Source organism: Pavona decussata, unplaced genomic scaffold (genome assembly GCF_977016875.1).
Source record: "Pavona decussata unplaced genomic scaffold, jaPavDecu1.1 SCAFFOLD_233, whole genome shotgun sequence".
In the NCBI taxonomy this organism is placed as follows: Eukaryota; Metazoa; Cnidaria; class Anthozoa; order Scleractinia; family Agariciidae; genus Pavona; species Pavona decussata.
Window position 1 is genome coordinate 3492501 of NW_028145638.1, and position 27012 is coordinate 3519512.

General features: G+C 37.0%; 1 protein-coding gene across 2 annotated transcripts in view; it reads left to right on the plus strand.

Moving 5' to 3' along the window:
• Nucleotides 1-27012, plus strand: part of LOC146458441 (protein flightless-1 homolog) — a 46118-nt gene that overhangs the window by 2658 nt on the left and 16448 nt on the right. For both annotated transcript variants that reach the window (XR_014858266.1, XM_085090916.1), the window contains exons 3-38: nucleotides 1989-2060; nucleotides 2929-3009; nucleotides 3508-3534; nucleotides 4497-4555; nucleotides 4654-4730; nucleotides 5112-5158; nucleotides 5533-5570; nucleotides 5863-5914; nucleotides 7415-7466; nucleotides 7774-7806; nucleotides 7904-7987; nucleotides 9228-9286; nucleotides 9909-9954; nucleotides 10734-10789; nucleotides 11445-11500; nucleotides 11625-11709; nucleotides 12103-12250; nucleotides 12877-12902; nucleotides 13379-13426; nucleotides 14732-14794; nucleotides 15485-15516; nucleotides 16779-16861; nucleotides 17038-17088; nucleotides 17768-17814; nucleotides 17925-17990; nucleotides 18761-18835; nucleotides 19965-20034; nucleotides 20477-20514; nucleotides 20593-20649; nucleotides 21215-21301; nucleotides 21595-21623; nucleotides 22089-22155; nucleotides 22286-22345; nucleotides 25279-25363; nucleotides 26511-26598; nucleotides 26787-26900. Coding sequence is in view for 1 of the 2 variants with exons in the window: in XM_085090916.1 (XP_084947042.1) it covers nucleotides 1989-2060; nucleotides 2929-3009; nucleotides 3508-3534; nucleotides 4497-4555; nucleotides 4654-4730; nucleotides 5112-5158; nucleotides 5533-5570; nucleotides 5863-5914; nucleotides 7415-7466; nucleotides 7774-7806; nucleotides 7904-7987; nucleotides 9228-9286; nucleotides 9909-9954; nucleotides 10734-10789; nucleotides 11445-11500; nucleotides 11625-11709; nucleotides 12103-12250; nucleotides 12877-12902; nucleotides 13379-13426; nucleotides 14732-14794; nucleotides 15485-15516; nucleotides 16779-16861; nucleotides 17038-17088; nucleotides 17768-17814; nucleotides 17925-17990; nucleotides 18761-18835; nucleotides 19965-20034; nucleotides 20477-20514; nucleotides 20593-20649; nucleotides 21215-21301; nucleotides 21595-21623; nucleotides 22089-22155; nucleotides 22286-22345; nucleotides 25279-25363; nucleotides 26511-26598; nucleotides 26787-26900 (2258 nt within the window). In the remaining variant the exon portion in view is untranslated. The remainder of the gene's footprint in view (nucleotides 1-1988; nucleotides 2061-2928; nucleotides 3010-3507; nucleotides 3535-4496; nucleotides 4556-4653; nucleotides 4731-5111; nucleotides 5159-5532; nucleotides 5571-5862; nucleotides 5915-7414; nucleotides 7467-7773; nucleotides 7807-7903; nucleotides 7988-9227; nucleotides 9287-9908; nucleotides 9955-10733; nucleotides 10790-11444; nucleotides 11501-11624; nucleotides 11710-12102; nucleotides 12251-12876; nucleotides 12903-13378; nucleotides 13427-14731; nucleotides 14795-15484; nucleotides 15517-16778; nucleotides 16862-17037; nucleotides 17089-17767; nucleotides 17815-17924; nucleotides 17991-18760; nucleotides 18836-19964; nucleotides 20035-20476; nucleotides 20515-20592; nucleotides 20650-21214; nucleotides 21302-21594; nucleotides 21624-22088; nucleotides 22156-22285; nucleotides 22346-25278; nucleotides 25364-26510; nucleotides 26599-26786; nucleotides 26901-27012) is intronic.

The window sequence follows — 27012 nt, forward strand, 5'->3', positions numbered from 1 at the left end:
AGAATCAGGAATTACAGAGAAATCCTATGAAATCTTCGGACTCCCGTACAAATAGCAAATACAAGTCGCCAAACGGGTGCCGTACGAATAGCCACTGCGTATCATTAAAACTATTGAATAAATAAACAAGAATTTCACAAAAACTGTTGTTGCTCAGGCTGCTTTTGTTTTTGTTAAGGACAGTGACTATTTTTGTTACTGCGCATTATTAGGCATATGTTCTGTATATCTCCAGATACTTGGGTTTCCTATGGGTGGTGCCTACTAATACAGGGTTGTTTTTAAGGCCGATTTAGACGGTACAACTTTTGCTTACGACTGTCGCATGCGATTTCTAGAGCGCACGCTGCTCGCGTCATGCAAAACATCACACACAACTCTCGTCACTCAACATTGCCTATCTCTACGATTGTCTTAAAATCCTACGACATTTTTTGCGTCGTACACGACAGTCGTAAGCGAGTTGTAGGTTTGGTTTACACGAGACAATTCGTGCTGTAGACCTGTCATAAGTTTGTCGCATGCGACAAAGTCGTACCGTGTAAATTGCCCTTTAAACAGTTTAAAACTTTGCAGAGAAAGCATAACTTAGCAAGTGATCTTGGTATCCAAAAAGAAAATTGGGGGTAACCATGCATTTTTTGGAGATGATTATGCTTCAATTTGGAAAAAAAAAACACCATTCATTCCTTTATAGTTTACAGTTTATGGATGCTAAATTATCTCTAAAAAATGTGTGGTTCCCCCAATTTTCCTTTTTGTTTCCAAGAGCCCTTGCTGAGATCTGCTTATCCTCCATACTCATAAAATGCACAAAAATACTAAGGTATTACATTACTTGCAAAAAATTTCGGATGTTAAAATTTTGGACGTTTAATTTTCTTACACTTTTCCCCTCATTTCGGACAATTTTCGGACACTGCGCTAGAACATGCTTAAAGTAAATTTATGACTAGAAAACATGAATTAGACTGAAATAAAATCTGCAAAAATGATAGTGTTACTGCACCTTTAATAAAAGAAACAAATATTTCCCTTTCCAGTGATAAAAAGAACGACTGAGCAAAGCCGCCTAATCTGAATTCTAGCCATATCATGTATATTGGTTTTGAATATGTGATGCTGTCGCCGAGAAAGTACTTTTAAAGTTTTATACCATACTGTAAAAATTTCGGATGCTTTAAAATTTCGGATGGTTTTATTTTCGGACACTATTTTTGTCCAAAATTTTTTGCAAGTAATGTAGTAGGCACCGTCCTTAGGGTGCTACTGCGATGAAAATCGAAAATTTTTGTTGACAAGATTTTTGGGCTTCAAGGTAATATTTTGACCTTAAACTGCAAGAAAAAATATAATTCAGACCAACCTGACAAAAGTATACCTTTTAAAAGGCTGTCCAAAAGAACGTAAAATGTGTCCGCCATTACTCACACAGCAACTACATGTACTTGAGCCGACATATTTTGTGCAGCAGCTTGCCTCTTGTGACGTCATCTTGTCATCTTAGCGGCATGAAAAAAAGCGAAGAAAACCAGTCAAAAAGCTCAAGTTCTTCCCCTACTTCTACCAATTAAGGATCTGATTCAGTTCCAACATGGGGATGATTCTCAGTGAAAAGAAGGGATAATATGACGTCACATTCGGCTTGGCCCAATGGTTCGCTGACATATTGAGTGGTAGTGGCAAATTGAATGTGGAAATTACGCTTCAAATAATTAAGCTTCCTGTTGGAATAAAAATTAAAATTTTTTCAAGGGTAGTACTTTCTTTCTGTACTTGCAAATGCTGAAGATAAAAGGAAAGGCAACATTTTGATCACAGTGGCACTTTGAGGAGAGAGACTTGTCTTGGCCAGCAAACTGATATTTAATCCTAACAATATTTCTGTTTACTAATCAGCTGCCAAACTGACTGCTCGTATTTCATTCCATTTTCTTTGTTTTTGTTCTACTTGTATCTTGCATGACTGTCTTCTTTTCATCCTTCAGGAACATTTGTCTTTAAAAGAAAACAGTTTAGCAAGTATCCATGGAGATCTGTCTACTCTTTCACACCTAAGGGTAAAGGAATACTTGATACATTTTTATTTCTTGATTAATGAAGGATACAGAATGAGTGACAAAGTTAAAACAATTACCTAGCCAGAAATACAGGTACTGTATTTTCCCAGGGAGGTGGGGTGGACTCCTATATAAAAGTGACAGGAGTGATCCCCCTACCTTTCAGGGGTTGGAATTTGTGGTTTAGTACCCCTTAGGGTATTAAAATCTCAAATGCCTTACGTTAGAGGTATGGTGGTACCTTTAAGGATATTAATCCAAAAAATTTGAGAGGAAGTGAATGTCAGTCAACTGTCAGTTAGAGTATTGTCTTAGAGTTGGTACCTCTTAAGGTAAAAGGTCTTTCGTACCATGCCCACAAACAGAGTTCTGGTATCTTTCAGGGGTTCTTTTCAGAATTTCCCAACAATCACCCACCACTTTTATATGGGAGTTCTCTCCAGAGAAATATGTCCATCCAGACTTCTAACCCACTCAGACATCACCCAAGTGACCATGCGTCATTTTGACAATTCCAAGTCAAGTCATAGTGGAGAAAGTTGTTTAAAGGGAAACAAAAGATAAAGGGAACATGACCTCTTACTCTATTTTAAATGTTTTTATAAGGTGAATATTCAATCATTTTATAAGTACCATTCATTTTTCATTTTTTTCATACAAGTTTTTACTGCTGGAGAAAGATTGATCTGCTTTGAAGAATGATTGATCCGCTTGAGGGTAATCTACAAATTGGTTGGGCATTCCAAAATTTAGTCTAGTGGTCGACTGAATGTTTTTTCACCTCCTTTTAAAGTACAGTGTATAGTGTATTGTTATTTGTAACTGATTTTGGTAAATTTCATAGCTAATTGGTTCTTTTTTGGCACAGGTGATTAATGCACGTCAGAACCAGCTGAAGAATTCTGGAATCCCTAGCGATATTTTTGGTCTAGAGGATCTCTTGACTATTGTAAGTTCCTAAATATGCTGGAAATCAATGATATTTGTAGTGCAGTAGGTGGTTGCTGTAGTAAACAACAACAACAACAACAACAACTTTATTACAGCTTAAAAGAAAATTGATAAGGGGGTTACTTTCTAAAGAAACTGCAGTACTGCTTCAGTGAGGATTAGAAACAAATGTTTGATTTATCAACAGAGTTGATAACTAGAGGTAAATTGCCTGCTGTAAAGAGATTCAAGTGCTGATGTTTCAATAGAGAAAGAGATAGGAAAATCAATCATCATGCATTCATGGATGTGGTCATTTCACAAAGTTGTTTTGCGGCGGATGACAAGGAATTTTACCAAATTTAAAGATGCACATGCAGAGCCAGTGTTTTGTTGTGTTTTGCTTTTGTTTTCTGACATTTTTGTTGCTGTCGTCTTTGTCGCTGCTTAAGGTCCCTGTTTACAAGACAGTGCACTTTTGCCACACACTTTTTAATAACTGTTCACTTTATTTCAGGATTTCAGTCATAATCAGCTCAAAGAGGTATGTGTTTACTTGGATGCTATCAACCTGCATGCATCAGGATCATTGTCCTCTTATTTGCAATTAACAACCTTATTGCTAAGTAGAGGTTGGGGGTCTGAGACATCCAGGAGCTTCCACTATTAGCCAGCTTCTACACTGTAGAGGGAGACCGCTCCCATGGCTGGCAAATCCTGGTAACCCAGCCATGAGCCCCTGCACGGTGAAGAAGAGAGGCACCTGTCACATTGATAAAAAGAGTGGAAAAGGGAGGGAGAGTCTGCCTGCAAGTGTCAGAGACATCAATAACGTTTTGGTTTTTAAATGAACAATAAAGACTTGTTTATTTAGGAAGGCTTTTGCCTGTTATAGTTAGATTGACTACTTTTTAGATTATAAATTTTAGGTAATACTATTTAAGTATATTTTATCTTGTAAAATTTTATTGTTATTTTTATTGGTAGTTATAGTTGTACGGCGCATTTGATCATATTCAGATGTTAATTTGCGCCTAATAAGTAATAATATGTAAGGTTAAGTTACTTCTATTTTTTAGAATTTGTGAATGAATAATGTTTTAATGAATTCATTGGATTTTTTGTAACAGCAGGTTGATTGTAAATAGGATTTTAATTGAAGTTATGTAATAAAGATTTTACTGTTTCAATTTTATTATTATTATTATTATTATTATTAATATTATTATTATTATTATTAATATTATTATTATTATTATTATTATTATTATTATTATTATTATTATTATTATTATTAGAGGAAAAATAGCCTTTTATGAAGTGCAAAAACATTCAACAAATGCTCACTCTTCCCACTAAAAAACACCCTTCAATCCAAGAGCACATGCACTGCAGACCACAACTACCACACTGGTGCTCTTTGTTATTAACTCTGTTAAATTGCATTTAACTGCATTTTATGGTGAGTTTAATGTGGAGTTTAATTTCCTGTTCTGGTTACTGTAGGTTCCACCTGAGCTGGAAAATGCCAAAGCACTCATTGTGTTATCTCTAAGCCATAACAAGTAAGAGATGAATAAAAGTTTTCTTCATCAAATAAAGTTAAGTAACTGAATGTGAATTTGTTTTTCTCACTAATGTTTACTTGTAATTTTTCTTTCAGAATTTCTGTCATTTCAAATCAGTTATTTATCAACTTAACAGATTTGATCTATTTGGACCTCAGTAATAATTTGATTGGTAAGTGATACACTTGAATGTGCTTCTCCCCTTTACATTTATTTTTTTAGTTAAAATTATGGACCAGAGAATAACATGTAACTCTGCAGTGTATGTTTAAGTGCTAAGGTGAACCCATCAATTTCCTACTGAGCGTTAGGCTTAGCCCTAGTAAGGAAATGGGAGATCACACAAGGAAAAAAAAACAATCTTTGACCTTGACAGAAATCGAACCCATGACCTTCTGTATGTTAAACAAAACAACATACAGAAAATGAGGTCAAACAAGGTCCCTGACCTTCGAATACACTGTAATATTGAATTTGTATGTTATAAGTAATTCCATTTGAGTATGTAAGAGTATCAGATGTGACATCCATGATCTTTGATCTTTCTTTTCAGAATCCATTCCCCCGCAGCTTAGAAGACTTGTTAACTTGCAAACTCTGGTATGTTCTTTGTTAGGAATGATTGCCTGTCATTGCCACAGAGGTGTAATGCTATGATATTTTATCCCAGCCTCAAGGAACAGTTACAAATAATTTATTGTATTCTTTCCCACCTACACTGAATCAAACCAAACAGTTGTAACTTATGAGTCTACATATTAAATCAAATCTCATTGTGTGACCATTCAAGGGAAGCATTTTTTGTAGATTATTAATTGCATTTTTTTGGTACTCTATTGTTTTGAAATTAATAGTAACATTAGATAATGTATCTTTGGACTACTGACATTTTTGTGCTATTCTTTGATGTCATATGTCAATTTCATTTAGCTTTTTTATTTTATTTTTTTATTTGTTTTCTTTTTTTACCCCAGATACTCAACAATAATCCACTTCTTCATGCTCAGTTAAGGTAGGTTAAAATGTCAGGCCTGTCATACAGCTTTGTAGAAGTTGGCACTGCAAAGAAAGTTGCTTGTTGTAAAACTAAACAAAGTAATTAGAGTATTCTCCCTTCCCTCCCCTCCCTCTTGCCTTTAACCCTATTCAGTCCCAGGGGGAGGGGGCTGAATCTTTTTCAGGTTTTTTTTTTGTTTCATACCAATACACAGTAAACACCCGTCTCCAAGTTACAGAGTTTATGTTCCAATATTGCACAACCATAACTGAATACTGACAGGTAACTTTCTACTTTTTTTACGTAGACAACTGCCTTCCTTGACCCAGTTGCACACTCTCCACTTGCGAAATACACAGGTAAAACTTTTGTGTGTAATAATATTGTTTCTTATTTATCTAGCTTGGTCCGTTATTGGTTTTGTAAGTTGTTTGGATCATACATTTCACTTTAACCAGGTTTAAACATCATGTTTGCTGTTTATCTTCACCTTTTTTAGGACTTTTAACCTATAAGGTCCCATGAATGGTGCAGTTGTGAGAGCACTTGCCTTCCACCAATGTGGCCCAGGTTTGATTCCTGGACTTGGCGTCATATGTGGGTTGAGTTTGTTGGTTCTCATTCTTGCTCTGAGAAGTCTTTCTCTGGGTTCTCCAGTTTTCCCCTCTCCTCAGAAACCAATATTTCCAAATTCCAATTTGATCTGGAAAATGAGGGCCACAGGTTAACAGACTGTTAAGTGTCACCCTCATTAAACAAACAAAATTTAATTTAATTTAGTTAATACCAATAAGCTTATTCTCCTAACTGCTCTCAATACATCCATGAGTACAGTTGAACCTCTTTATTACGGACATCAAGGGGACAGGAATAAGTGTCCGCATTATAGAGGTGTCCGTTTTAGAGAGGTATGCTTTATATGGATTTTTGTCTCTCAGGGACCAAGTGAACTGTCCGTAATAGAGAGGTGTCCGTTTGGAGAGGTTCCACTGTATTTCTAAGGGTATAAGTTGTAAGAATTTCTCTAAAAGTTGAGACTTTTATCTTTGGTGATCATTTGGTTTACTCTCACTGCCAGTGTGTTCAATCAAGATTAGTAGTAATACACCACTGTATGGTACAGAGAAGTTGGGTTTTGGTCACTGTTGTGGCTTAATGGTTTGTAAAAGATGTCAGAGGTAATCAGGGTAGAATCTCTTGAATCTGATTACTTTGGTTTACTTATCAGTAGTGTAAGTTGAGTGCCTGAGTAAGGTAAAGATAAAGTCACACTACAAGCCAAAGTGGCCCACATGCACGGCTGGAGCTTCACCTGGTTTCAGTAGCATGATGCAACTAGGAGCATTGCTACTCCCCGCTGGATGGGTTGCTAGTCCATCACAGGGTTACCCCAAGCAGTATGTCGGCATTTTCAATTTATACACATGGATGAAGAGAGACAATGTGGAGTAAAGTTTCTTGTCTTAGAAAACAACACGACAATGAAGAGGCCAACTTAGCCTTGAACCATCAATCCTCTGATCTTCTGTCCATGAATCTGATCAAAAAGTCCAATGCGCTAACCACTATGCTCATGAGTACAACCCTAGAATTGAACCAGTCAAGAAAGTTTCCAGAGCTCTTACTCCTTAGGGAGCTCTTGCTACCTTTGACAACATCAGGAGACATTGAAAGGTGGTACTTCTGCTCCTACTCATCAGTCTCATAGTTTTACTGTAGTTTGAAATTGCCCATAATTTGATACCACTTTACACTGGTTCTTTGCTCCACCTCTGCTTGTCCAGGAAGTAAAATAAATTGCTTCTCATAATTATTATGCTGATCAGTTAATGACATGAATTTCTTTTCTGTCTCTATAGAGAACAGTTACAAACATGCCAAACAAATTGGAAGGACTTGTCAATCTAACAGGTACTAAACAGGATTTTCATTGCCTATTATTACTTGTAAAAGTTTGTTTACTTGCTTCAAGGCAGCTTGAGCAGCCATCAACTAGTTTTTAAAATAATTTGGAATTTGAAATTAATTTTACCACCCTCATCCAATCAAAATTTACTCTCTAGTTTTTTCAGTCTTGTGCATACAGTGTATAAAGATGTAAGGAAGGAATACATGTAGTTTTTAGTATCTTTTAGTTACAAGGAACGTCTTTTTTAAAAGAATAATCAGAAACTCACAAGACAGTATGATTTACGTTAATTATGTTGTAATATTGCAGATCTGGATATGTCATTTAATGATCTTCCAAGAGGTAAGGAAATGACAAAATCAGAGTACCTAAATTTCCTACTTTTTTAGTTAAAGGTTTTTTCAGTTAATTTGAGATTGTGTTTGTACTTTTATCTCAGTTCCAGAGCCAGTGTACCTGATAGCCAGCCTAAAGAGAGTTAACTTGTCTCACAACCAGATCACAGAAGTATCCACACTCATTGGTTAGTGGCTCGCTGTTTAACTCTCTCACCTCAAAGAACTTCTTCCTTCAAATACATAGAAAGATGCTGCTCTCAGGGGCCAGAGTCACGAAGGCCTCCTAAGTTAAGATGTATCTTAAGTATAATTGTTACTTGACAACATCTAGACTATTGAGAGAATGATGTATTAATCAGTGAATGACACAGGCATACTAGGAAAAAAATCCAAGTGCTCCTATCAGAAGTCGAACCCAAGACCTTCCGCGTACTAGCTTGGATGCTCTACCACTGAGCTACAGGAGACTCGTGGGAGCTAAGGTCATTAAACTAGGTTCATATGACAAACATCCTGCATACTGCTGGGTTTGGAATGTCAATGTGTGGCATATGCGCAGTGGAATCAATGTGATGGAATATGTTAAGCCTGGTGAATAAATGAGAGAATGATGTATTAATCAGTAAATGACACAGGCATACTCGGAAAAAAAAATCTGAGTGCTCCCATCAGATTATTGTTATGAAAGTGGAATATATGATATTCTTACATTAACTGTGGGTGTAAAAGGAGTAAGTGAATGACCATCACAACTATGTGCCCAACTTATGCAGTTGCAAAAAGAAAGCCTGAAATGTTTGAGCCTGAATTTTTTTAAGGCTTTCTTTTCACAACTGCATAAGTTGCATACATTACTGCGATGATCATTCACTTATTGAGACTATCGTTAATCCAACAAAGACTATTGTTAAGAAATATTTCACATGGGATACGTCTTATCTTTTGAAGGCTTTGTGAATCTAGTCCCTGTAGCTTTACTTAGAATGGTCACAGTTGAGAATTTTCCCCACAAACTGAAATGTTAGAACAACCTTCGTAGTGGCAGAAACAACATCTATAGCTCAGTAGATTAAATCTTTAGGATTTCATCCAAAAACTAGTTTTTCCTTTCACAGGAAAAAAGCTTGTATGGCAGCCATTAATTTTGATAAGGACATGCAGGGTCAAATTTAGGAAAATCTGAAAGGGGGGGCCATAGCAACATAGACACAAAGACCTGGAAGGTAACAGCAGTACATGTATACCCTCTTTCCTGGAAAATTTTAAAATCTAGCCTCTCTGACATGCTACATGTATTTACAGTAATATTATTTTTCCCAAAAAAAAGAAAAAAAATTAGGGGGTTTTTCCCAGCCCAATTGGGTCTCCCCAGAATCGGGATATGAAAAAAACATTTCTGAAAGTGAAGGTTTGTTATTCTTTCAGACACGTGGACACAGTTGGAGACATTGAACTTATCAAGGAATCAACTTACAGGACTTCCAGTGAGTAAAAAGAAAAATTGATTCACTGCCAACTGTAAAGACAGATTGATGAGTGCATCTGTATATCAAGTCTACTTTTTGTCAAAGTTGAAAAGCTTTTGCTGCGCCTTTCAATAGCATAAGGACTCTGTTCAACTTTTACCCCAACTAAAGGTTTGCATGTTTTACTGCTGTCAATCATAAATTATAGCAACAACCAGCCGACTGCAAAAAATACAAAAACTGACAAAGTGGATCTAAATCCCCCAATCACAGTGCATAAACATGCATGACCTTTTCACCCCCTTGAGCCAAACATTTTTGTTTTCTGAGAGGTCCGCTGCAAAGATTGATGGCGGTGAAAAGCATGATCTTGAACTTTCGAGTCCGCTTGTTATTGAAAGGTAAAATAATATAATTTTCTAAAACTTGAAACCACAATGGCAAGATTAATAAAAGTTCTTTTTACCTGCTTTGAATGACTCTTGAATCAATATTCCTTATCTCTTCTGCTACTTGGGAAGCTGCTAGGGTTTTCAATCAACCAGAAGTAGCTATTGAATATAATTTGCAGCCAGTGGCTTACATAAAAATAGAAATCCCTAACAGTGTTTCTGATCATACTTTGCTTTATATCTGTTAGGCAGCTCTCTGTAAACTTGTAGCACTCAAGAGATTGTTTATAAATGGTGAGTTTATAGCTAAGAAAATTAATAATCTCATTCAGGAAGAAGTCATAGTCCATAGAGATCTTGGGGGGGGGGGGGCTTCTCCCAATTTTTTGCCCAATTTCAGACCAAAATAATGTAATTTTTTGGTACCCTTTTTCAGACCTGGCCTCTTAAATTCATACCCATTTTCAAACCTGGTTTTTAGAATCCATACCTATCTCACCATTTAAAGGATGGCTTGTGAAAAAATGAGACAACTCTTACTTTTCTGCCACATTAAGCGTGGTGAAATAGGAAATAGGAGGCTATTTGATCCTGAACAGAAGTCCAGTGATATTATGCTTTTAGCAAGCTATTTGCATTGATGCCAATTTTCTCTTCCCAGTTTGATCTTAGAGTGTGATGCACTTACAACTGTCTTACAGCTTGTGTGACCAACCCCTCTTTGCCTTGGGCTTGGGAGGGGTTGTTTGGTGGGGCTGGGGTTATTGATAGCCATGTCTGTACAGGTATTGTTGCCATGGGAATTTCAAGTCATGTGAACATTGACACTCTCAGTTCACTCCCTCCCTCAAGGCTGAAAGAGCATACAGTGTACTTTTGTGACATCCACTGTCCAATCAGAATTTATGGACTGTTTCCACCTTTATCAAGGCTCTTGGGTTGGTTAATTTCCTGGATGTTCAATTGGATATATGTTTGCTCTCACACTAGTATTCATATTGATTGCATTAAAAAAATCATGCCTCTAAACAATGCTCTACAACTAGCATGACTTGGATGTGATTTTGTTATAGGAAATAACATCAACTTCGAGGGACTGCCTACTGGAATTGGAAAGTTGTACAATCTGGTAAGTAGTTTTTTAACCTTCTTTGCTTTGGCATCTTTTTTTAATCATGTATGGCAAATTAAATGTGGTCAGCATTCTGATACTAGGGGCTACACAGTGATAAACTCATAGCCTGAGAAAACAGATGACATTTTGCAGTGCCACCATTGGTGCTCTTGTGAGGAAACAGATGTTGTTCTGCAGGGAAAACGGTGGTGACACTGGGAAACATGAGACCAGGTGGCCGATTTTGAGACATTAAAAAAATGGCAGGGATGCATCTAAACCAGTTTCTCTAAACTTTAATCTACCTAGCCACTTTTAAAAACACATGGCAGTCTGTGGCATTTCTCTTCATCATAGTAACACAGAAACCCGCAAAACTTTAGAACAAAAATTCATCTTCCAAATCGGTACTCTTAATCCCCGCCAAATCAACAAACACTTTTCATTTGACTAATTTGTTCTTGTTTTCACGTTACCATGCTCCCACCAATAGCATAGCTCCACTGCTCAATATATAAACACAAACAACCCGCAATGCCTTGATTCGCTCTAATGAAGGACTAGCTCTTGAAATAGCAGCGGTTGAATCTCTTCCAATTTACCTTTAGTTATCGACTCTGTTGATAAACCAAACATAGCGTTTTCAATGTTTTCTTTTTTCTTGTTGCAGGAAGTTTTTATGGCTGCATGCAATAAACTAGAGTGCATCCCAGAGGGATTGTGCAGGTACATTATAAGACACAAGGAACTTGTTGGTATACATGTACAAGATTAATTTTTATGTTATCATTGATATGTTTCAAATCCATCATCAGACAGTTGACAGCATTTCTTTTGTTTCACTGAACAGGTGTATCAAGTTGCGTAAACTTGTCCTTCACACCAACTGTTTGTTCACTCTTCCAGAAGGAATACACTTTCTAACAAGCATGGAGGTACAGTGTGAACACCACAACATTTAGATCATAGGGTTCCAGTAGCTGCTTTCTTTAATCACCTCAACACTGAGATCAGAGGGTTCCAATAGCTGCTTTCTTTATTAAAGGGGTTTCACAGAAAATGGGCAAATAATTTGAGTTAATAGCACGTTGAAGTTTTTTGGGTTAAGGACTGGGAATAGTAGAGTAAGATGACTTGGGGCCAGCTTACAGCTGTACCTGCTTTTTGTAGCATAAAGGAACCCATCAGTTGGTACCAATGTGTATCATTAACATATGCTATAGTGGACCAACATACATGTACCAATATGAAGGATAGTAGTTTATACCAAAGAAAAGTGCGTGAAAGCTGTCCACAAGCCTTAAGCTTAGCTATTGTTTGTGTTGCAGGAACTTGATGTGCGCAACAACCCTGAGCTGGAGATGCCTTCCAAACCAGTTCCTGATGAGCTGGGGAGTGGCCCTGAGTTCTACAATGTGGATTTCACCCTACAGACCCAGCTGAGGATGGCCACAGGAGCACCACCCCCACCACTCTGTAAGTATAATTACACAAAGAAACTTCACTCTGCCACTGTATTAGTACAGGACACAGGATACCCATCCTCATCACTGTACAGTACACAGGAACTTCACCCTAACCGTGGTATAGAAACAGTGCACAGGAAACCCATCCCCAACATCGTATAGGTACAACAGTACAAAGGAAACATCTCCAGCACTGTATAGGTATATGGTACACAGGAATGTCACCCCTACCACTGCATAAGTACAGTATACAGGAAACTCATCCTCACCACTGTATGGAAACAGTACACAGGACACCCATCCTCACTACTGTATAGGTACAGTACACAGGAAACTCATAACCAGCACTGTATAGGTGCAGTACACAGAATACCCATCGTCACCACTTCGTCTGGTTAATACACTACACAGGACACCCATCCCTCACTACTTCATCTGATTATAAGTACAGTACACAGGAAACTCATTCCCACAATTAACTATAAGCACAATACACATTGCCATACCCCCGCCACAATGTATTTAGTACAGAACACAGGAACTCCACCACCACTATTCTCTAAAGTAAAGTAGTTGAACCTCTGTGAAAAGTAATGAAAAAGTTTAAAAAACAATTTGATTCATTTAAACTTTTAGCTCACAAAGACTCCTATGCAAGGAAGGTACGTACCTGAATAATTTAAGTTATCACTTTATTTTGCTTGCTTTGGTAATTAAAGGCTTAGACGTTTATTTGCTAGATGACTTCCCAATCTGTCAAGTGACTAGAAGCAAGTGAGCTGTTTGTCTAGAATGTTCTGAGAGTATGTTTTATGATCGCTGTAAAATCTGGAGATTTCAAGGGGCACTTTCAAATATTTTTCTATTTCCTGTTCAGCATTATTTTGCAGGCAGGTTGTGTTCCCATTTCTTCCACCCTTTAAAGTATTTTTCAGTTGTTAAATCTGCTGTAATGCTGTTTCATTGTTGCAAATACAGCTAGGTACCTCAATGTGGACTGTGGTTGGGTTGTCGTGTAGTCAGGGCTCCCTTAATACTGAGGAGATTGTGGCCTGTTCTTTTTTTTCTCTTTTAAAACATCTTAAGTTTGTTTTTGTTTGTTCTCTTAGATTAATGTGTGTGGTATTTGTTATTTCAGATGCGAATGAGAGGACGACGATACCATGGTCAGTCAGAGGATTTAAAGGTTAGTATTCAGTACAGTCAATTTTATTGTTAATTAATCTGCTTTATGCTGCATACCTTGTGTATGGCCATTATACTTGACAATTAGTCCACGAGCATGTGTTGGATATGAGATGATACATAGCCAATGAAGCGTGTGGCACCAAGTTGGCTATAATCATCTCATATCCAACAAGCACTAGTGGAATAATTGTTTTATGAAAAACGATCAAGAAATATTGCTAGATCTTGCTGATTTCTCCTTACAAGAACAATAGAAAACAATTTAATTGTGATCACTATTTCTCGGGCATGGTGTAATGGCTGATATACTATATGTATCTATATCCAATGCAAAGCAAGTAATGTGTGGATAAGTAGCATCTCCTGCCAGAGTCAATCAACCTTGGTGCCTTGCTCTATTGCCATATGTCAGAGCATCATACAAAACAGTTGGTCTTAGAACAAAAACAAAGGACTACTACAATGGTCTCAACAGACGAGTCAGCAGTATTGAGAAGTTGGGTAGCTGCATAAAAAGCGGACATGGTTTCTTGTGTCATTGCAGAACCTAGCTCTATAAATAAGTAGCAAAGGGGTGCTTACCATTTACATGTAAAACCCGGAAATTCCAGTTGGAAAATCAAGTGGTATGCATCATTCCATTTGGAGTACTTCTTATGGGCTTCTGGTCAAAGCGATGCATTTTATTTATTACTCCTTTTGGGATTTACAGCTGATCGATGTTCATACGTTTTGCATATTATCCATCTTCTGTTAAGACAAGCTAAATAATTTCAAATACATGCTGAAAGTTTCCATCCAGGTGATTTGCATAAAATGGTAAGCACCCAAGTACTCCTTGTATTTGGTAGAAGTCATGTGTCATCCTAACCTTGACATGTACCTAGTATGATAGTCATCTACAACATCGGCCAAGGATGACAATACATGTTGGGATAGTAAAATTCAAATTAGAGATAAAAACTTAAGTTCGTGTCAAGATGAGAGGTACTTCAAGTAATGATTCTGGTGGAGAATGGGTTCTCTTTCTTACATTTACCCTTTAATTGATCCCTTTGTTATTTAGTCAGGGAAATGAGTTGAAAAACATTACTAGAAATTCACAGGACTGCACTGGGAAATCAAAGGAAAGAATTTTCTAAAACAGTGACAGTGTCCTCCAGGCTACTGTAACAATTGTATCAGATGTTTAGGTTTAGGAAAGGAGAACAGGTTTGTTTTATAATTTTTCTAATAAAAAATAAAATAGCTTTCTAAATTGATGGTTGTAGTGGATTAATGTCAGGCGTTTATACCATTATAGGGTATGGTAGAAGATGCGGAGGAGAAAAAGGCAACTGGAAGAAACAAGAAATTGGGCAAAAGAGTAAGTCATCTTCAACTTTACTGTCACGTGAAAAACCCGTAAGCTTTCATTTATCTGCCATCTTTGTGTTTGCTGAGGACACATCTTTGTTTCATGTATTTATCCACTTTGTGTTAACCCTTTAATCCCTAATATCAAAGATCATAAATTATTCTGACTCTTATCTTGTCCCCATATTTTTCTTATAAAGTACTGTGGAGAAGTTATTAAAATATCAAGAATGGAGAAGTTATTAAAATATCAAGAAAATTCACCTTGGGTGATCATATCCTTTAAATTCTCATGACTTCAGGGATTGAATAAGCATTGATATTACAAGGAGAAATTTGATGCTGATCACTGTTAGGGTTTAAAGGGGTTAATCTAGTTACAGCCTTTAGTGAAATATCCATAGAAAATTCTCACAAAGAATACTACAAAGGAATGAAAAAGGTTGTCCAATTGCACAAGCCATTGCATCCAGTAACTCTTTTCCTGTAAAGTTCTCTAAGTTTTTGTTTGTTCTTGTCATCATAACTTTCTTATGATGTAATACAGTCTTGATACAGTGTAGGAAGAGGTAGATTAGCTAGCTAGCACCAATAAAATATCATAAATAAATTATTACACAGTGTCAGTTATTTAAGGGCTTTAAGCTACTGAAAGCTTGGTCTTGTGTTCATTTTGGGTCCCCTGATTTTCATTTTTCAGCAAAGCATTGATGAGCCTGAAAAGCTATTGAAGTAAGTTGCTCACAATCATTTTTATCTCTTATTGGTACACTGTACACTGCAACTTGGTTATTTCAGTTGATGATGTCAGAGAAAATGTTTTATTTTAAATTATGCTATATCTAGCTTTTGTTTGTGAAATGTCTGATGTTATTAGAAAAGGTCATTACTCAGACTACACTGTCAGGCCAGAACTAACCAGAGTAAGCAAGAATCTGACCATATTTCTATAAGCTGTCAAAAAATACCTGAAAAATCTAGACAAAGTAGGATATGCTGTTTGAGTCAAATCAACATCATCAGCTCCAACAGTAACATCCTGCTTCTAATACAACCACTTGTACTGAATCAAAGTTAATTCCAGTGAATATTGTTTCAGCTTCATGCAACAATTTGTTAGGGCCAGGTCATGCAGTCAGGCTGAATAATTTCTTTAAAGTGCTACTATGACGAAATTCACGTCTTTCTAATCTGAGCCATTTTAAAACTTAAACAAGAAGTCTGAACGTGAAGAAGAAGGCTGTTTACTATTTTCAAATACCTCTTTTTGTTGCAGAGATATTCCAGTTTTTTAAAATATGCAAATTAGCCAAGTGATGACGTCATAAACTCAACCGAATTTTTATCAAATATTATGAAAAAAGATATCTCAGCCAATTTGTATCAGAAATGCTTGATTCTTTGCAGTTACATTGTTCCAGGTGTGCTTCATAATATGAGCTTATCAGTTTTGTTACCATGGCAACATACTGGGTTCCAGTCCTTCCTGATACTTAAGGCTTTGCTGGCCACCTTTGGCGTTCTATTTTGATATTTGCCAATGGTGCCTCATCTGCATGATCCAGCAAGCGTATTAATATGTTAAGTCGAGTTTGTTAAATGGTTATCAAGCTGAAAATCACTAAAATATTGAAATCAGGTTGGAGGGGACTGGGAAAGAGTGGTTGCCATGGGAACCGAATTTTTTGTTACCGTAAGTGTATTGCCTTTTGAACTATTAGCCTGCTAGGTTTCAATGGTCTCTGCTGTAAATTGACCGAGATAGCGCTATTTATATACTTGATGTTATATTGAGTTGAGAATATGACGTCATCAGTCATCTCATTTACATATTTTACACATTTTTCAAACTTAAATATCTCTGGAACCAATGCAGATATTTAGAAACGGTAAACGGCATTTTCAATCTTTCCTAGAATTCTATGTGATAAACCTTACAATTCAAGAGGTAAAAATTTGATCACAGTAGCACTTTAAATCCTTAATTTACACAGAGGGAGAAAGTGGAATGAGTCACTTGTGAAACCCAATTTGGATTATCATGATTTCTTTAATGATGACACTGGGCAAGAACCTGGTAAGTTTATAGTTCTCGTACTTTCTTTCCATGTGTTAATCCCTAAATAATTATTATAGGCCCTCGCCAAACAGACTCTAGTCACTAATTGTGTAAACATGCATCGATCTGCAGTGACTTGTGTTAATTTTTTATAATCATGGCTCTTTTCATTGAATACTCTATTTCTATTGTAGGTTTGACAGTGTGGCAGATTGAAAACTTTTTGCCAGTTGCTGTTGATGAATGTAAGGGGACCATGAATGTTCGAAGTTCTAGTTCATAATTTCAGCAAATTCTTATTCAATATTGTACAGTTCCAGGAAATAGCCATACTCCCCCCTCCATGGAAGGTTTTTTTTTGTTTTGCACCCCCAACCACCTTAAGAAATTCCAGTTTAGCTTCGTACTTTGCTTCTAAAATTTTTTTTTTTTCAAGACCCCCCCCCCCCCCCCGGTCCCCTCCCCCTAGGAATTTCCAATGACCTTCTGTGGGGTGGGTATGGATTTTTTCTGGAACTGCACATTGGAACACTTAACTTCCTCACTGCCTCCCCCCTAGTATTTTGTTCAGTGGGCCAGTCTAGGGATAAATAAGTATTTTTGATATTACTGTTGTTTTGAAAGTGCATTAAATTAAAGTGATTATTTACTTATTTCAACCTCTTTTCCTTCACATAGTTGCTAAAAACTAAACATCATACATAGTGCAGAGAACTTGTGACATTTTGCCCCTGCAAGCCACCACAGCTGAAATGATTCTGCTTGTCCAAAGCAGCTCCATTTTATTCCTAGTCCACCTCCTCTAATTTTAAAACAAAAACACACTTACTTGGCCATAAAATAATTAACTGAAGGGTTCCAACTGAGCAGGCTGCAAGTTACCAATAATCTAGATTTTTCATCATGCACGTTTTCTTTCTATAGTGTTTTATGGGAAGTTCTATGAAGCAGATTGTTACATTGTTCTTAAGGTTTGTGCATTGCCTGTAGATTTGTTCAGTGTTTGCTATTTTGGATTTCAATTTGTCCATGGATTTTAATTTATTGATTGTTTTTTTCTTCTTTTCTGTTCTGCAATTAGACCAGTTTTGATGACACTGATCAGCTGTTCTGGCAGATTTTCTACTGGATAGGGAAAGAGGCCTCTGTAAGTTGAGCATCTCTGCTTGTTATAGCAAACCAGGGTTTTGTTTGTGGGCTTGGGTGATCGAAGGATTTTTTTGGGTTTGAAATTTTTGATTCCAGGATTTTTTGGGGTAGGAAAATTTGGCAAGTAATTTTTTGGGTGGCGTGATTTAAGTAGGGTTTTTTTTTGGGGGGGGGGGGGGGGGCATTCAAAACAATCTGAAGATTTGTGGTAATGCCCAAGTATCCTGGCTGCATAGTTCTGTGAATAAAGTACAACCAAACTTGTTTTGCGGCTGTTTTAATATTGGGTGTCTCAAGTGTTGTTAGAATGACTGCCAGATGTGGAAAAGATAACTTCAGATGGTATGATGAATAAACAAATGCAAACATTCAATTTCTTATGTTTTTTTATTTTTCGTGTTATATCATGCTTTCTGGAAATTTTTAAGGCTCAGAAATTTGGCATGGGATTTTTTTGGGGTTAAGTTTTAGTCCAAGGAATTTTTGGGTTTTGATTTTTGCCCCAATTTGATCATCCCCGTCTCTTGAAATCTGGATACCCCCTGGGGTAATTGCAAAGTTTACATACATATACACAAATATTTTCTTTAATAAAATTGATAAAAAATACATGTAATAATTACATGTAACATACATGATTAAATACCCCAAAAAGGCTTGCAAAATGCAGTCCCGTCACAAATTACCTGTAGTTATCAAAACAAATTTGTGTGCTTTACGCAGTCCATAACACTACAATTAATTATTGTGATGACTTTTATTGTTCAGCTTGATAAGAAGGCATGCTCAGCCATTCATGCTGTGAATCTCAGGAATTTCCTTGGTGCAGAGACACGCACTGTGGTGAGTGATTTACCAGATCAGATGTTAAGAAGGGGCTTTCTATGAATGATAAGTCAGTTGTTAGGGATACCAAAGACATTAAAACCCAAGATGTCATTCCTACTTGCTGCCCTCTCCCACCTAATCTCCTCCTCTTTAAAAACTAAAAGTAAAAGATAAACAAGAAAAACCTTCACACAAAATCTGTAGGCCATGTGAACCCCTGCAAGTTTGGAGCATTGATTCATCTCTATTTTTTTATCTATTTGTTGTTGTTGCTGTTGTTTTGTTTGATTCTTTGGTCCAAATTGTTACTCCATCCCTCTGCCATTAATCCTGCCAGTACACAGCCATTTTCTTTCATGTTTCAATGATTCTAGCTAGAAGTGCATGATCACACTGTAAAATCCAGGGGGGGGGGGGGGGGAGACTCCCATACAAAAATGAAAGGTGTGATTGTCATAAATTCATGATTTGGTACCTCTTAGGGTGCTAAAATCTAAAATGACTTTGTAAGAGTTATGGTGGTACCTTTTGGGGTATTGAGTCGAAAATTATTACAGGAAGTAAATGTCAGTCAACTGATTTGGTACTTCTTAGAAATAAAAAATTGTTTGGACCATGTCTAAACAAAAGAAATCAGGTACCTAGCTGTTTGGGGTCTTTTTCAAAATTTCCAACAATCTTCCCCGTCAATTTATATGGGGGCCACCTCCCCCCTCCCCTCCCTGGGTCAAAGGTGACATCTGTCAGTTCTTCTTTAAGGGCAATTTACACAGTGTGATAAGCTTACAACAGGCCTACAACACGAATTGTTTCATGTAAATCAAACCTACACCTCGCTTATGACTGTCGTGTTTTAAAATCCTACGACAATCGTAGGTATAGGCAATGTTGACTGACAAGAGTTGTGTGCGATGTTTTGTATGACGTGAGCAGTGCACGCTCCAGAAATCGCATGCGACAGTCATAAGCAAAAGTTGTACCGTCTTAATCAGCCTTTATAATTCCCAAAGAATAATACTTGTTCCATTTTATGGTGGTGTGGTCAAGGAAGGACATGATTATCAACAACAAAATTTTGCTACTATTTGGGTGAGTAATAAAAGTACTCAATTCTAATCATTTCTTTTCTTTCTTGCTCTAACAGCGAGAGGAACAAGAAGACGAATCAGAGGAGTTTGCAGAACTCTTTGAAAATGGTATCAGCTATGTTGAGGGTAGGTGAACATGCTGTGTTTATGGAAGTACATGTAATTTGAAATGACCAAATGAAAAAAGTGCATCTCTTTGAGAGTAGCTGTCATACTGAGAATCTCTTGAGGTCAGTAGCTGAATTTTAGTACTGGCAGTTACTGTAGTGCGGCAATCAAAAGTTACAATATGTGTATCCCCAAAAAAATGCAGCTGCTGGACATGTTGGCAGGATGGTGGGGGGGGGGGGGGGGGAAGGAGAGGGTGGAATTGTAAGCATTTAATATTAAAGTCTGCCAAAAAGTGGCAAATGTACAGGAAATTCATTGTTTACTTGGGAAAAAGTGAAATCAGGCCAATTTTGTACAGTTTTCAGGAGTTGATCACCTTGAAATTAAACAAATTTTAAGTGATGGTACTCTTATAAGCATTATGAATTTATTAATAGTTTTGTACATCACTTTTTAGGTGGCACTGCAAGTGGATTTTACACAGTTGAAGACCCTGTAAGCTTTGAATCTTGGCTTTAATTAATTAAACCCTGTACGTTATTATTTTTAACTCAAATTTTTCCTTCCTTTCAGATTTATCCAACAAGACTATTTAGGATTCTCAAGACATCTAAAGTCCAATTGGAACCAGTAAGTTTTGTTTGTCAGTTTAAAGGAGATACAGGAAGGACAACCTTTCTTCTCCCTTCCCTCTTCTTCCCTTACCCCTGGCTGCATAGGTGTGCCAAGAGAAAAGAAAAGGTTGGCTTTTTAATGTGTATATGGCAGGTTTTTTTTATTTGCTTGATCAATTAATCTTTATGTTGTTCTTGTAGAAAATCAAAAGTACGTTTTTTGAAAGGGACAGGTCAAAAGTTAAAGTGCTCAATTTTTTTCTCTCTTTTTCTTTTTGTGTTCATTTCTTCCTTCCTTCCTTCCTTCCTTCCTTCCTTCCTTCCTTCCTTCCTTCCTTCCTTCCTTCCTTCCTTCCTTCCTTCCTTCCTTCCTTCCTTCCTTCCTTCCTTCCTTCCTTCCTTCCTTCCTTCCTTCCTTCCTTCCTTCCTTCCTTCCTTCCTTCCTTCCTTCCTTCCTTCCTTCCTTCCTTCCTTCCTTCCTTCCTTCCTTCCTTCCTTCCTTCCTTCCTTCCTTCCTTCCTTCCTTCCTTCCTTCCTTCTTTCCTTCCATCCTTTCTCTATCTTTTGTTTCTTCATGCAAGGTGGAAGTCAGCACTTCGTCACTGGATCCAACTTTCTCCTTTGTACTGGATGCTGGCCTAAAAATCTTCATCTGGTCTGGAGAGAAGGTGAGTTTGCAATTTTCTGTTGCTTTGCATTGTTTTTGGGGAACAAGCCAAGGAAGGTTTCTTACCAGTGATCTGTATATTAAGTAATAAGTATTGTAAATATTGCTAGCTTGGCCCTGTCTGTGAATCTACATGTATTGTTGAGTCTGTGATTTGTATTCAACACAATTTTATGTATTACCGGTACTAGTTCTTGTAAAATTGGATTCTGGCCAAAAATGGTATCTAGGTCATGCTGCCATGAAACCTTGCTCCAGAAGTAATGTTTTCCTTTTTTTTTTTTTTTTTTGTAGGCAAAAGGGACAACAAAGACGAAGGGAAGGTATAAAATAATATACCTTGTTCCTACTGTAATTTTAACATTGCATGTAGATTAAGAGTTTGGTTTAGATCTTTTCTGTTCTTCAATCTTAACTATTAATTTGACTCTTCATGGTATGTATTGATGTACAGGTGTTGTGATTTGTATTCCTTCATTCTCTTGTTTAGTTATTCTCCTGGTTCCTCTCTCTTTCTTAGTTATAGAACAAGCTGTTATAAATTGTCATGAATTAACTACAAAGTTTGCCTGAGTACATGAATTTGGTAGTTAATATGGCACATACAATTTTGTTATTATAATAAATGACTTTGTGTAGTTCTACATTATTGTAAAACAAAATGTGAACAACTAGCCTGGTTAGTAAAACTACAAAGGCTCAAAACTAGATATTGATAGATAAGATATTGATGGTTTATTTTGTTTGTTTTAATTCACCACTAATCATTAGCCTTGGACTCTTCACAGGTTATTTGCTGAGAAGCTGAACAAAAATGACAGGAAAAACAAAGGAGAAATTATCATGTGCCAAACGGTAAGAGCTCAATTAGATAAAATTAGTAAACCTGAGATCACCAGTTATTTCTTGGCATTTCATCAATAATCAAACTAAACGGTACTGTTGTTGTAATTATTTAATAATTATTATTATTATTTGATGTTAGGGAGACGAACCTGGGGAGTTCTGGAGATTGCTTGGTGGTCGTCCACAGGGTCCCATTACTGTGAGTAGTTACGTGTAGTTCCCTCAATTATACCTGCCAACCTCACTGATTTAATAATAAATTGGTAGCCTGCGTAGCTGGCGGTATTGTAGGCGCGCGCAAAATAAAGTTTTGGCAGCGGAGCCGCTAGAAGCGAGCAGCAGAATGGGAGGGGGACTTTGAAATACCGCCTGCATGAAAACCATGGGTTTTTGAATAGTCCGCACACCAGTGTGCGGGAAAAACGGATTGGTCGAGAGAAATACACACGTCAATCAAATGTTAGATGATCCCTCATATATTTCCCAAGGAACACTTTCCTTTGCATTGCTTTTCTTGCGTTTAGAATAATTGACTTCGTTTCGTTGTCGAAAGAACAGTGCGAATCAATACAGCCATTCGGATTTACAATCAATAATTTAAGCAGAGTGACCAGTCTGTATACCACATAAGTTTTCTACATTCAACTCTGCAGAGAAGTGTGAAACGCGAGGTGTGATTGTTTCCTGGTTGACATCCAAAGGCATATTTTCGTTGTTCGTTGCATTTGAAGGAGTCGATTTCGAGAAATTCAATGATTTCTTAGGGGTAGAACGGTCCTTGTATAAATTCTTTTACGCTTGAGGACTCCTGTCCGGCAAAGACACAGACGACGAAAGAAGACGTTTTATCCTCTCTTGCGTATCTTGATCGGAAGAACAGAGCAGAACTTCCACATTTCTTTCTAGGCCGGAGCGAATGAACCGGACAAGGTCAACTGCGTTGAATATTTTCCTACTACGAGACTGTGTTCAGGCCAATTTCTGAGCAAAGTTCTCCTAATGTCTCGCCTTCACGCTTCGCACGACCTGAAGGTTTAAATAAATTTTCCTTGGAAATGTATTTAGTACTTTTCTGAAAATTACTGAATATTTTCTTCAGATTGACACCGCACAACCTACAAAAGTCGTTAGCATTTTCTCTTGGCTTTTTCTTCCTTTAACTGGCTTTGTAGGCATAACTCCCTTCTATGCAAATTCTCTGTTATCCGCCATGCATGCAACAACAACAAAGTGTAAGACGATCGCCTTTACCCCTATATTTTGCACGAAAATTGTCTGTGCTTATTGGTTGGTTTAATTGGGATCGGTTGAGGTCAATGAGGTGATAAAAGTGGGCAGCATTCAAAATACCCAAGTTCTCTGGCAGGTGGTACGTCTTGCAGCTTCGCCGCCAAAACTTTATTTCACACACGCCTACAATATTGCCAGCTACGCAGGCTAAATAATTGGAATTGGAATGGTCCCAATGTTTGTGCTTCCATATGTAAACATTCCCATTTTCTGTGGAAAAGACAATTTAATGAAATCCTGGAGGAAGTTTGGGTTGTTTTGTATCTCCAAGTTTGCAAGGGATTTTAAGGAAACATTGTGCAGTTCGAGAAAATATCCATACTCCTCCCACCGAAGGTTTTTAGTTTTGCACCCCCTCTTACCAAGAAATCCAGTTTAGCTGCTTGTATAAACTTTGCGTCTAAAATATTTTGTCTTCTGAGAGCCCTTCCCCTCTAGGAATTTCTGATGACCTTTCATGGGGTGGGTATGGATTTTTTCTTGAACTGTGCATTTTAATTTCACCCAATCTAATACGACAAGTTGAATCTGTGAAGATGGTTTTCTGTTTTATGAAGAACACATGAAACTGTGATTTGGGTGACATTGATAAAAGGGTTTGTTACGTTGTTAGAGCAGTCATGGTGTCATGAAGGGGTGCCTGCAAAAAAGCCACCAGTGACTTCTGATAAATTGCTAGATTCTCCTTCCAAATTGAATTGTATTTGCTTGTGAAATGAAAGGAGAATTTGTCCTTACATCAAAAGTCACTTAAGGTCTTATTCCGAGCACCCCAAGTCCAACTCTTTGTCAGAAGTTCATTTAAGGACGTTGCCTTCTTTCATTACTGCGCATACGTTCTGTGCATCTCAAGATACTTGAGTTTCCTATGGGTGGTGCCTACTAATACGGGGATGTTTATGTGCGGTTTAAAACTATGTGGAGAAAGCAGAACTTAGCAAGTACTCTTGGTATTTTAAAAAAAAATTGGGGGTAACCATACATTTTCCAGAGATAATAAAGTTTCAATTTGGAAAAAAAGATGCCATACATTCCTTTATATTTTACAGCTTTTTAGAATCATTGTTGCTTAATTACTGTATCTCTATAAAATGCATGGTTACCCCCCCCCCCCCCCCAATTTTTTTTTTCGATTCCGATGGTCCTTGCTAAGATCTGCTTTTCCCACGTAGTCATAAACCACGCAAAAATACTTCGGTATTAGTAGGCACCGTCCTTAATGTAGTTTTGTAGAACAGTTGGGCTGACAACAACAACAAACTTTATTTACCCCAGAGTCTACAAAAAGCATTTACAATGTAACACAAAATAATAGGGTTATTGGCTACCTGAAATAACCCTAGAGTTAAAAATGCCAGGCTGCTAGTCAACAGAAAAGAACTGTTTTTTTATATGTTCAGGTCGAGCCCGCAAACAAACATAGAAACAACAATTAATGCGAAAATATGAAGAAACAGGGTTCAGATAACTACCAGTAGACTAATATAAAAATCCCATATTTTAAAGAGAGTATACAGCCTGATGACTGTCTGTCTTATTGGTTACAGCTACAAAATGTGTTAGCACTGATCATGCAATGCTGTTGTGTTACTTGAGGGAACTGAACATTTGTTTTCAAATACTATCAATTTCCCCCTTCAAAGGAAAAAAATCTTTATAAATCAAGAAGGGTTTGAAAGATTTTATTTAGGGCACGAAGTTCTAATTCCCAACCTTCAAGGGGAAGTTTCAAATACTTTCCTGCCCTTCTGAAACTCTTAAACCATTAATTTTAAAATCTATCAGCAATACAAAAAATTCATCACACATCTGCAGCTAATTATTATTGTATCTGATACTCAGGAAAAACCAGAATACAACGAAAACCCACCTGCACCAATTCTCTATCAAGTGGCTTTAGGGCTTGGCTACTTAGAGCTGCCTCAAGGTATTGTCTGGAAAGTAATGTTTTTTAATGTTTCTTTCGATCTGCCCACCTGACCAAATATATAGACATACTTCATCTGATGTTCCATTCATTCATTCATTCATTCATTCATTCATTCATTCATTCATTCATTCATTCATTCATTCATTCATTCATTCATTCATTCATTCATTCATTCATTCATTCATTCATTCTTTTGTCATTCTTCCTTTTGTTTGATGTTCTGTCAGTCATTGATTGGTTGGTTGACTGACTGGTTGATTAATAGCGATTGTTGTTGACTACTTAACTGCCTGACTGATTGACTGACTGATTCAATTATCAGTCACTCATCCTTCATTTTTTTTATTTGTTTACTCAATCACTCAACAACTCACTTCATTGTTATTTAATTACTTAAGGTTACCCTCCACCTTCAGAGGTGTCTCACGTTTAAGCGATGTAGCGCGTCCAGTTTAAACTGTAGATACCTAAACCCCTGTATCAAATTAAAGCTTGTAGAGCTGGCTATCAAACCATACCAAGAATTTTGAAATAAAATGAATTTTTAAACCTCTAAATCCAAGCTTCCGAATCACCTTTTTAAAGGTACAAGTCAAAGCGAGTTTTGTTTTTCGCTAATTTAACTTGCTCCTCAGTTTCCAGACCCAAAACGCTAAAAAAACATGTCTGCATTTTGCCATATTCAATCACAATGAAAAGTTAAAGAGCATTTTCGAAATAAATGAAAAAAGGTGGAGTGATTGTACAAAAATCGCTCTCGGAGAAAAAATATTTCAAAAGAAACAATTTGCAGACACGTTTTTGTTGTTTATATGTTAAACTAGCTACTGTCCAAATTTGAAGGCAAACGAACAAATTCCTTTTGAGTTTTAGCGCCTTGAAGTGGCTCCTCCAAGTGAAAAAAATTGATTTGAGAAAACAGCGCTAAAAATTTGGCAATTCATTTTATTTCAAAATTCTCGGTTTAGTTTGATAGCCAGCTCTATAGGCTTTAATTTGATACAGGGTTCAGGTATCTACAGTTTAAATCGGACGCGCTACGTTGCTTGGACGCGAGACACCTCTGAAGACACCTCTGAAGGTACATGTATAGGTCGGATAACCTTAACTAATTATTAATTAACTTTTTGTACTTCCTTTACAGTGGACATACCTGATGGGAAGTTGACAACCAAAATGCTTGAAGCAAAGAATGTTTACATCTTGGACTGTCATTCAGAGATCTTTGTTTGGTGGGTTACTCATTACAATAATCACAACTAGCTTCGTTATTAAATAAATGTTGAAGTGTCATCATTATTAATAATAATATTGTATATTATTATGCTTAAATAGATGTTATTGTCATAATCATCATTATCACTACATTGCATAAGACAGTATAACAAGTAAAGTTTTTTAAAATTGTTTTTAATTTTAGGATTGGTCGCAAATCAGCCCGTTTAGTTCGTGCTGCAGCAATGAAGCTTTCACAGGAGCTCTACTCCATGATTGATCGCCCATCATTCGCATTACAGATACGTAACCTGCAGGGGTAGGCAGCTTTAACCCTTTAACCCCTAATATCAAAGAACAAATTCTCCTGTCTTGTCCCCATACTTTTCTTTAAAAAGTACTGGGGAGAAGTTATTAATTAAAAATATCAA